Source organism: Odontesthes bonariensis, chromosome 9 (assembly GCF_027942865.1).
Source record: "Odontesthes bonariensis isolate fOdoBon6 chromosome 9, fOdoBon6.hap1, whole genome shotgun sequence".
NCBI lineage: Eukaryota > Metazoa > Chordata > Actinopteri > Atheriniformes > Atherinopsidae > Odontesthes > Odontesthes bonariensis.
Genome location: NC_134514.1, coordinates 37,872,588 through 37,884,623, shown reverse-complemented (window position 1 = coordinate 37,884,623; position 12,036 = coordinate 37,872,588). Strand labels below are relative to the sequence as shown.

The 12,036-nt window shown below is 40.3% G+C and overlaps 1 protein-coding gene across 3 annotated transcripts in view; it reads right to left on the bottom strand.

The window, feature by feature from the left end:
- The window catches only part of bcas3 (BCAS3 microtubule associated cell migration factor), a 401,519-nt gene that overhangs the window by 283,707 nt on the left and 105,776 nt on the right, over window positions 1-12,036 (bottom strand). For all 3 annotated transcript variants that reach the window (XM_075474182.1, XM_075474183.1, XM_075474184.1), the window contains exon 15: window positions 4,412-4,739. In XM_075474182.1, the coding sequence (XP_075330297.1) occupies window positions 4,412-4,739 (328 nt within the window). The remainder of the gene's footprint in view (window positions 1-4,411; window positions 4,740-12,036) is intronic.

Genomic DNA, 12,036 nt, shown 5'->3' with positions numbered 1-12,036 from the left:
GCTACTACACAAAGTTATCTTTCTCTCCTCGTGCCTGTACCTCTCTCCTCCTTTATCCCCTTTGCTCTATCTCTCCTTCATTTTTCTCAATTGCACCTCATTACTTTGCTTATTCACTTTCACCTCCTGCCCACTTTGATGTTTCTGTCCCCCTCTGTCTGTCATCGCAGCAAAGCAGAGTCTCAAAAGACCTCAAAGCTTTTAATCTTTGATGGCCTGTTTTCTTCAGGAGGGAGGAATGTGTATATTTTGGTGCAGAGGTTACACAGGGGTCTGGGTCTAGACAGGGAAGACAGGAAGGAGAGGAGGAAACAAGGGTGCCGTCTGTCAGGTTGAGGGAGTGTGTGTGTGTACTTGTTGTTCATATATGGTGGGGATAAAACTCTGACTGTACTTATGGGGAATTCCAATAAACATGGGGAAGGCAATATTGTCCTCACTGGTAACAAGTGACTTTTGAAGGTTAATACTTGGTTTTATGGTCAAGTTGAGATTTTTGCTTATGATTAGGTTGTGATGAGTAACGTTGGGTAAAGAGCTAGAGAAGGCTCTGTCCCCTCGGGCATATAAACTAAACCAGTGGTTGTGTGTGTGTGTGTGTGTGTGTGTGTGTGTGTGTGTGTGTGTGTGTGTGTGTGTGTGTGTGTGTGTGTGTGTCGTGGGGCAGTGCAAGTTCTGGGATAATCAGAGGAAAATAGGATCTAACTCTAAACCTCAATTTAAAGCATCTTCTGTCACCTATTTTGGCCCAAAATGGACCTGTAACTGTAACTTTGGTAGAACAGACATTTGGAGCATTTTCACTTAGAGATTAAAAGTGATACAGATCAAATTTTCTTTCCACAATAATCATAACAATCATGACATTGGAATTTTACAAATACATTATACAAATGCTTAAACAACATGAATAGAAAATCTAAATCTTGAGTAAATTGTTTCTGTTTGATTTTATAAATGAAATTCCTGACTATTTAAAATACATAAAATTCACGTAACAATTCAAGAGGATGGGCTAAAACGATGAAAACTACCCACATATGGTGTTTTTTTTATATGCTCACAGACTTCAGTAAAAAGATTTCCACCTCAAAACTAGAACAGTCTCAAAACCACAAATCTGAGAAAGTTATAGACCAAGTCAGCTCGCCCAATGGTGCTCACTTGCAAGACCTGGAAATAAAAAACAGTTTAATGAACATTAGCAACACAATTTTAGCTGTGTGCTAAAGAAGTCAAGTTACAAGGCCACACAGCCAGACATCAGAGTGTCGGTGAACGTCGATGACGGTTTCACCACTTTTCACTGACCTGCATACCACAACTGAAAAGCTTTTTTTTTTTTTGGCTGTTCAAATATGTTGCATCTGCATCAGGGTTGACCTTGAGTGAAATCCCCCTGATTGGCTGTCTTTGTATTGAATGAATTTAAACATTAATGTAACTTGGACTTGGTTATTTGTCTATGCGTGAGGCTTAAATGCTTAACAAAAGTATATACATACCAACATACATACAATTCATGGGATTTTTGAAAGTTAAATTGAAAAACATTCTTTAAGTAGTCTAAACAATCAAAAATATTTCTAACTGAGCAATAACTATGTTAGACATTAAAAACTAAACTAATAATAACCTAACTTCATACAACCATGGCTTTGTTTACATTTCTATCGACAGGGTCTTCCTGTTTTCCTTATCCAATAATGGAGAGACTACTGGTCCCTTCAGGACTCCAAAGTTAGGGCCAGCACTCTGTTCAAGAGACAGACTGACAAATAAAGCATCAGGTTTTCCTCTCCGACTCAACAATAAACACATTTACAGGTACTTTGAACTGTTGGCACTTTGGCACTTGCTGTGTCTCCCTCAGTGTAGACGGGGTGAGTCAGGTCAGGCTTGTTCACAGATGCTAAGGAAGAGTGAGAGTGGGAACAGGCTGGAGGCAAGTGGTAGAAGGATGGGGTATGGCTAATTTGCATAGTCATAGTTCCACTGGTACCAAATGTGTGAAAGCTGCAGAGATACATCGTAGCATTTTTACTCCTTCATGCTTTTACTGTAAGCTTTATGTGACATCAGTATTGCATCATGACTTTCTTAGCTTCTTCAGAAGCTAAGACATCTAAAGCTAAGATTTTTTTTAAAAATCTGATTTTCAACGGTTTAAAATCCTTAATTTGAAAGCCTTAACATTCCAATTAAGTTTAAATAGGTTGGACATGATTTTTTTTTTTTCATTTTATTTCATTTATTCATTTAAAGTAGCTTGCTGATTGCAAACAATGCATAACTACAACTACAGACCATAACATCAGAATTCCATTTTGGAGATCTGTTTAATGTTTAGCAACATATTGTTTTTATCATTTGTTATTAGAAATGTTTAAAAACCACAAAGAAACATTTTGAAGGAAGGCTAACACAAACACGGGAAATGGATTATGGGAAAACAAAGTATTGCTATTGTAAACAAGACTTTCTTGGACTCTGAACCCTGAAAATATGTTTCACCGATGTTTGACATATTTCACCTCAACAAAATCCTGGGACAGTAGTTGTCTACTGAAACATCAAGTATACCAACCTAAAACCTTGAGCTGTAGTAGCTGTAATGCACATAAATAATATCTTATTATTCAGTCAAAATAGAATTTATAACACAATATCTTATATAACATCAAGTTAAAATGGGAATGAAGTTTCATGAACAAATATTACTGAGTGTATATGACATGAGATATAACCACAATGAATAGATTTAATCATGCAGAGATAAAAATAAACCCTAATTTTATAACAAGTACCTATCTCTACACATTTACAGTAAACTTAAATATGTAAGGTTATGTTTTAGGATTGTGGGGGAAATGATAAAATTGGAAAAAACATTTTCCCATGCTGGGAAAGTCATTATTTAATTTTCCTGGAGAATATGTTATAAAACAGCTCCTATGACCAAAATACTCGTTCAACCTGAACTGTTACAGTATGTTGAACAGTTAAAAAGCTGGTGAGCTGAAAACAATCTCATAAAACATGTTTTAAACTACATTCTATATGCAAAATGACTCACTGGTCATTCAACAACCATTCAGCTCTCTGAAGTGTTTACCTTGTTGTTGGCCTGGCCCCTGCTGCAGGACACCTTTCAAAGCTCAAGGACATTCCTGTAAACCAGCTACTGATGAGAACTGGGATGTTTTACACTGAAAACACCTCTTATGTTAAGCAATGCAACGGACACAAAGTGTGTCTATTTGTGTCACCTTGGTACACAGAAACAGTGTGAGAGGCCTGCATTATTGTTTTAGAAACAAGGGAGACAAGGTCCCTGGAAAAAAGCCAATACCGTGACATGTCCCTGGAAACGCTCTGATACAGATACACACTCAGATGCAACTGCAGAAACGCCCACTGTGGCCAGCTGTTTTAACACTAATATGCACAGTTTGATACTTCTTAGTCAAAAAGAACATTTCAGATATCCGCAATGGGATTTTTCCAGTCAGAAATTTTTTTTCATTCTACTAATTGGCGTCATTACTTCGGGCACAACTATAGTAACATAACTTTTAGTTTTCTGAGGTAAGGGTCCAGAAAATTCCTTAAATCCAACTGCATTTATTTTTTTACATCTGTACACAAAGTAAAAGGGCAAACAGCCCAGCATGAATACCAGAAGCCAACAGACAGCTAAGAAACTGATCAATTCAAAGAACACCCAAAACAGACCATGATGAATGATGTCAGCATGTTTCATATGACATTGTTGTTTCCATGACAGATAACGATACATTTTTTAAACAATTATCATGAACATAAGGGTAAAGGCAATAATTAAAAATATAATATTTCAAATTGCTGTTAAGAAATAAGAAAAAAAGGTTTTATGGAACGGTGACCCCCTCCATCAAGCAGCGTTTTCAAACAATGCTTATTATAATGCTTTAATTATATGGTTAAATATATTTAATCTAATCAAATGAATACTATTAATCATTCCTTTTGTCTCAAATCACACAGCAAGAAATCTTCATACCATGGCTGATAGCTAATACAATGTGAGCAGATAACCCGAACCCTGGGTATACAGTCAGCTGCAGTTGATAAGTCAACATAATACAGACCTTACCTTTCAAAGCTAATGCTGGTAGCATGCTCAAGCTAGTAAACGGGTGACCGGACAAAATATTTTGGGTGTAGCGGATATGAATTAAAAGAATACTCAAAGAATAACAATTTGGATCAAACTAGAGAGGTCTGAAAAAAAAGGAAATATGGTGCATTGATTGTTGTGTAAACGTCATGGAGTCTGAGTTCGGCCATCTAAGAAATGATTGCCAAGGTGCCACAGTGCTAAGACATCAATGGAGAACAACAACAAGCAGTCCCTCTCCCAGCTCCTTACCGTGCAACGGAGACCCAGAAGGGCTGCTGGACAGGCCGGGTATGGGACTGCAGCGGCCTCCAATGCCCCCGCCTCCACCCAGAATGCAGCCACTTCCTCCAATACCTCCTGCTCCTCCTAATGCAGCTGCCCTGTTTAGTTCCTGTTCGATCTCCTCCAGGCCAGCACTTTTTTGGAAGCGAGACATCCGGTTCACCACCCGCGGGGACATGTGGGTGCGGGCACAGGGTGCACCACCATAGGGGTTGATGGGAAACACATGGGTGGTGCCACGGAGGGTGCTGATGGCTACCCAGCGACTGTCCTGGCTGAAACACATATCCTGGACCTGGAAAGAAGGCAGAGACAAAAGGAAGTGGAGTCAGCATGGAGAGCATAAAAGGAATGAAATTGCTTTTGTATATTCTGTGAGTCAGTTTCTGTGGCTACTGTTAAGGATTATTTCATGTTTGAAGTTATGCACACAGCCCTGCTCCCTTGAACATGACACAATTTCACAAAACGAGCATCAGATTAGTGCAGTTCTATACATATGCCACAATGGCTCCAACAGGAAATGTGAAATAATCTAATAAAGGACACCAACGTCAGGAGAAGCTCCACTGCATCAGTTATCTAAACTCATTTTGAAACTTACAAAAAAACACTGTTAATAAACTATAGGTTCGTGCAATAATTGATGACTTTAATGAGACACGTCATCTGAATTTGAAATTGTCATTAGAGGTTACCACAGAACTCTTCTCTACTGATAACAGTGTGTATCTGGTGACTGCAGTAGTGGTACTGCAGTATTCTAACGAGAGATAATGTGAATGACACCATTACTTTCTGCTACTACTATAGCTCCTGAACCTTAGTTTAAACCCAGTGCTCAGTCCAGGAGAGTAAAATGAACTGCCGTCTTGGCCCAGTTCAGTTCAGTCTGTAAAATACAATTATTCAAGCAGATTTAGGTGTTGAGAGAAAGCTACAGTAAAGGAGATTTAAGCTGTCTGAAAACTATAATAATGAAAAAAATAAAATACACAGGGAATACATAGATAGTTTTCCATTGTTGCCATGCCACTTTGAATTCATTGGTACAACTCATCCTATTACGATGAATACAGAGAAAGTGTATATTACCAATGAAAATATAGAGACATATTCATTTTGGACTGATTCTTCTAGCATTCTTGCATGGGCACCAGTTCAAACACCATGTGAGAGCATAAGAAAATAATTCATTTTTTCACGTGTGAATGTTTGAGGAAAATAACAAATGATATTCAAATTTCTGGTATATGAAATGGTGAAAAAATAGGCATCTCATTGTTAACCACAACTAATTACAGAATGGTAATTACCTCCACTTCCATATATATTGTGCATGCTAACTTGTACACTGCAATATTAACATGGCTGTGAAGAAAATGTGCAAGAGCCTTTCTGGATCTCCACAACAGATGTATGCACAGTGGAAGTAGACAGCATGAAACTCCAGCAAGCATCAGCGTGAGTGGGTTGAAGTGTTTATCTCAACAAACAAATCTGTCTGAGGTGCATGACAGCATCTAACAGGTTGAGAGGATTAGACAATAACCTTTTCAAAAGGTGACGATCTGATTTGAACCGCTTTGGTGGTAAAAAAAACATACATGACTAACGAAAAACAAAAGAGTTGATAGTGTTCCTCTTTAAACTCTTAGGAAGCAGACACTTGACGAGATAGGATCTCCCTGAGCATGTTAGAAATGCAGGAAACCAGACAGAGAGGCTGCAAGAGACAATACAAGCCAAGGGGAGTGTAAATGAAATGAGACAAAGAGTAAAGTGACAGAAAGATTAGGTGTTTGTATGCTGTATTAGGAAAAAAAAGAAATCAGCTGGACATAGCATTGACAGGACGAAAGGAAAAAAATGAAAGCCAACAGCACAAGAGAACTTGAAGATGAGGAATGTCCAACTCTTTGCTCAGCCAGTCAGAGAGACAGCTCCGTACCTACAGGGCTCTCTAATCTTTTGCCAGGTCAGACGCAGTAATTGTCCCCTGCAAGGACAGTTAATGGGGCATCCTCTGCATACCAGACGGTAGCTGTACTTCACAAAGATGAGGGAAGGAGGAGGCCTGACCTGTTCTGTGACTGATTAGGGATGGCTTGCAAATGATAAAGGGCTGCTTTGTGTGTGTCGTAATTGGCCATAATAGACCTGTCAGAACTTCAACTGCACATAAGCACCGAGATTTTTCTGATCAGTTGGAGGAATACCTGAAAGGTGGCTGGGATTTCACATTAACAATGCAATAACCATGCAGATATTAAACCGTTGTCACTCGTTATCTTTAAAATGTGGAATGCAACTGTATTTAGGTCACATGATGTGGAGGTGTTCATGTCAAGGTAGCACATTCCAGAGATTCCAAAAGATCTTGCTCCTGTGCTTGAAGAGTACTTGATGAAATCCGTGACAGATAAGGAGATCAGTGAGATGTGATTAATGCTTCTGTTTTTCTTCTTGAATCAATGACACAAGTTGAAGAAACTATGCAGCCCTGTTCACCTGAAAAGACCTCTCCAGGAATGATGAGAATGTGACAGAGCTGGAAAGAAGGATAAAACTAAAGAATAGACTTTAAATCCAACGAAATGTAAGGACTATGTGAAAAACACAAGGAAAATTTCAAATGGGCTTTATGGTTGTCAACACTGCAGATTTGTGATGTAACAAAGTTATTTTAAACAAATGAAATGCCTATTATAGAGGTTATATATCAAGTGACTGACACCGAGCGATTCCCGGCTGGTTCTTTCTGTGTGGAGTCTGCATGTTCTCCCTGTGGATGTGTGGGTTCTCTCCGGGTACTCCGGCTTCCTCCCACCAACCAGAAACAGGCATGTTAGCTTAATTAGTGACTAAATTGTCCCTAGGAGTGAGTGTGAGCGTAGAGGTTGTTTGTCTTGTTTGTCTCTGTGATGGGCTGGCGACCCATCCAGGGTGTACCCCACCTCTCTGGTATAGGCTCCAGCCCCTCCGTGACCCTGAGGTGTTGTTGTAATTGTTAATATCTGATCATTACTAGCTCTTAGACTGAGGTAAACACAACCTCAGATGAATACATATTATACATATCAACAGTGTGGAATATGTTACGTGCCAATGGCACACCTAAACTCAGTCACTCAGGAAGCAGTGTGTGTGAAAAACAAAGTACAAACCATGATTCAATGAGTTGTACAAGCACTTTGAACAGCAATAATTCTGTATGGCATCATTCTCAGTCTCTTCTTTGCAATATTGCTTTAGATCATTGAGGTTTGCAGGCACTTGTTAATGTACATCTCTCTTAAAAGTCCTGCTTTTCGATCCACTCGAGGTCTGGACTTGATTGTTTTCTTTAGCGATTCGGTTATAGATTTGCTGTTGTGCTTGGTGTCATTGTCCTGTATGACCCAGTTTTGGACAAGCTTTAGTTGTCAGGTCTAACGTTTGACTCTAGAATACTTTGGTAGACTTAGTTGATGGTTGACTAATCTCCATCTCCACAACTGTTTGAGAGTTGGTATGAGGTGTCTGTACAGATATGCTGTGTTCAGTTTTTACCTGATGTCGCACTGTGAATTACTGCCAAAATCTCCACTTTAGCTTTTTTTCTCTAAAGCAATGTTCCCCACACTACGGCCCACCGGACTTCAACACCGTCAATCTCCCTGTTCATTCTGTATGGCGACTCCTAACAACTACATATGTCATTCCTTTTTTGGAAAATGTAATATACACACTATATCGCCAAAGTATACAGTCACCCATCCAAATAATTCAATTCAGGTGTTCCAGTCACTTCCATGTCCACAGGTGTATAAATTCAAGCACGTGCGTAGAGAGCTTCATGGAATTGGTTTCCATGGCAACTGCATCCAAGCCATACATCACCAAGTGCAATGCAAAGCGTCAGATGCAGCGGTGTAAAGCACGCCGCCACCGGGCTCTAGAGCAGTGGAGACGCCTTCTCTGGACTGACCAATCACGCTTCTCCACCTATCAATCTGATGGAGGAGTCTGGGTTTGGCGATTGCCAGGGGAACGGTACTTGTCTGACTGCATTGTGCCAAGTGTAAAGTTTGGTGGAGGGGGGATTATAAAGGAACTCTGAATGCTTCAGCATACCAAGAGATTTTGGACCATTTCATGCTCCCAGCTCTGTGGAAACAGTTTGGGGACGGCCCCTTCCTGTTCCAACATGCACCAGTGCACAGAGAAAGGCCCATAAAGACATGGAGGAGCCAGTTTGGTGTGGAAGAACCTGACTGGCCTGCACAGAGTCCTGACCTCAACCCGATAGAACACCTTTGGGATGAATTAGAGCAGAGACTGTGAGCCAGGCCTTCTGTCCAACATCAGTGTCTGACCTCACAGATGAGCTTCTGGAAGGATGGTCAAAAACTCCCATAAACACTCCTAAACCTTGTGGAAAGCTTGCCCACTTAAGTTCATATGTGTGTAAAGGTAGATGAGCGAATACTTTTGGCAATATAGTGTATATGTGTTTGTGTGTGTATATATATATATATATATATATATGTGTATATATATATGTATATAGATATATATATACACACACACACACATACACATATATATATATACATATATACACACACACATATATATATATATATATATACACACACACACACTTTTTTTTAAATTCTGATTTTTAAAAACCTTTGAACTGTTCAATGAGTGTACTTTATTTTTTCACAACTGTACTCATATTACTATAATCCCTGTTTATGGTGCAGGACTGTAAAGTTTAGTGGTAAAAAGTGTACCACCTCTCTAACGTTACTGACTATCACACACCGGTTTGCCCCATGACTCAAGTCCACACTCTGCTCCGCCCTCAGCCTCTTCCAGCTGTTATCAGCTGCAGGTCTGTTTACCTGGCCTCGGGTCACTGGCAGCCGGCTGCATGTTTGGTTGCTGGAGACAGATAAGGCGTCTCTCCACCCACCTTACTGAAGACTTTATCACTCTCAACTGTGTTTCTGAGTGTGAGTGTGTGTCTGTGTGCATGTAAGTGAGTGCATGGTGATAACCTCTGGTCACACTAGGCTGTGGCTGGCATTCAGTGTTTACAGCGGCTTAGATCAAAGCAGGCTCAGTGTGCAGTCGGTCAGCAGGCTGGACTACAGACAGCCTGTGAGAGTGCGTGCATGTGATTGTGTGTTTTTCCAGTCAATAATCCTGAACTGAACAAGGCCTGAAGTACTTTTATTGAGTAAGCACTTTTATCTTTAAAAAGAAAAGTCTCAGCATGCTATGCAGAGAGTGGAAAAAAAAAAGAAACACCTTAACTTGGATGATGTTGAATATTCTTTTTTTTTCAGAGATGATGGTAACTCGTCCTCTTTTGTTCCCCTTAAGTTCCCCAAAGTTAAGATGTGTGGTTTGTTCTGTGTTTAGAGGCTCAGACAATAACTTAAATATACCACCGTAGTGAATGCTTTCAGAAATAAAATCCCTTTGAAGTTGTTTGAAATGAAGTTTAATCAAGATTTTACAGTGAATCCAACCACACCATAATATCAATATTTATCAAAAGCATCTTACTTTTAAACATTAAGAAGTTTGATTTCATTAAAGAATATAACCAATATACACCACGTTCCAAATCATTATGCAAATTGTATTTCAGTGTCATCGAAATCAATCTCAGACACCTATGATAATTAGTTTGCCAGGTGAGCCCAATTAAAGGAAAAACTACTGAAGAAGGACCTTCCACATTAGGCAAGGCAAGTTTATTTGGAGAGCACAATTTGTACACAAGGCAATTCAAAGTGCCAAATTATTAAGCAGACCACCATTTTCCAGCAATATGGAAAAGAAGAAGGATCTCTCTGCTGCTGAAAAGGTATGAAAACCTTCGATATTCCATGAAAACTTAAGCGTGATCATCGTACCGTCAAAAGATTTGTGGCTGATTCAGAGCACACACGGGTTGGTGCAGATAAAGGCACAATGAGGAAGGTTTCTGCCACACAAATACATTGGATTATGAGAGCAGGTGCTAAAATGCCATTGCAAAGGCCCAAACCGGTAACTGAAGCTGCTGGTGCCTGTGGACTCCCGCGAACATCAAGTTGTAGGATCCTCCAGAGGCGGCCACCCCTAACTAATGGCGCTTTTCCACTACCTCTACCTCTACTACGGCTCTACACGGCTCGGTTTGGTTGTGTTTCCATTACACTTCGTGCCTCCTCGACGTGGGCGGGGTCGTCGTAACACGGCTGCGCGTGTTGCTGCTCACCCTGTGGCTTTTTGTCGCAAAGAAGGCAAGAGAAGAGAGCCAGAGAAGACTCCTGGCCGTCAGACAAAACAGTAGTGAAAAGTACTGGAGAGTTTTGTTACGAGCTTCAAAAAGACGACATGTGGAGGTAAGCTAACGGTTGCTAACGCTAGTTTTTATTATCCGCGTTATGACGCTTCTAGTGACGACACTCATCGCCCAATCAGTGGAAGGCAGTCGTGTAGTGTCGTCACTTTTCAATACTGTTTTGTCTGGCGGCCAGGAGTCTTCTCTGGCTCTCTTCTCTTGCCTTCTGTGCGACAAAAAGCCACAGGGTGAGCAGCAACACGCGCAGCTGTGTTACGACGACCCCGCCCACGTCCAGGAGGCACGAAGTGTAATGGAAACACAACCAAACCGAGCCGTGTAGAGCCGTGTAGAGGTAGTGGAAAAGCGCCATAAGGCTCACAAGCAGGAACGGCTGCAGTGGGCCCAGAAATACATGAAGACTGATTTTCAAGCACTCTTATTCACTGATGAGTGCCGTGCAACCCTGGATCATCCAGATGGATGGAGTAGTGGATGGTTGGTGGACGGCCACCATGTCCCAACAAGGCTGCGACGTCAGCAAGGAGGTGGTGGAGGCATGGTTTGGGCCGGAATCATGGGGAGAGAGCCCCTTTAGGGTCTCTATAAAGGTGAGTTTCTGACTGTCCACTTTCTTCCATGGTACAATTTAGGGGTCCTATGTACAAATGTAACTTGACCTGTTAAGATGTTTTTGGTTGAAATAGCCTTTGATTTCAGTAAATATGACCTCCTCATGCTGCAAATTCAACAAATTACCATTTTCAATCCTTTACAAGCTATAAAATGTTCGTGCGTAATAATAATGTTTTTTATTTTTGAAAAAAATACTATAATCATTTGTTCAATAACATTCAAATTATATTCTAACAGTTGATGACTTGAAAATGATGCTGACTGTCATTTGCATCGACTATTTAGGAAAATCAGAGAAAAATCAAATTTCGGAACGCAGTGTAACTAATGATGTACAATAATAACATAACATTCACAAAACAATCATTTATATTGTATTGAATCATACCAAGATGTGTTACCCATCTTACTTTTGCTTCAGAGCTATTGCTGCAGAGCTATTGCCTTGGGCAAACCACAACCAGCCATATCCTTCCTTTTCCAGATACAATCAAATGTTCTCACAAAAAGCCTTCCGACTGACCCGTGTTCAAGCCAGTGGTTCTACCTCTACTGGAAGTCCTTTTTGTTATATAACCTGTCTTATGTCCTTCATAGATATATAGTTTACCTGTAAGTGACTGATAAG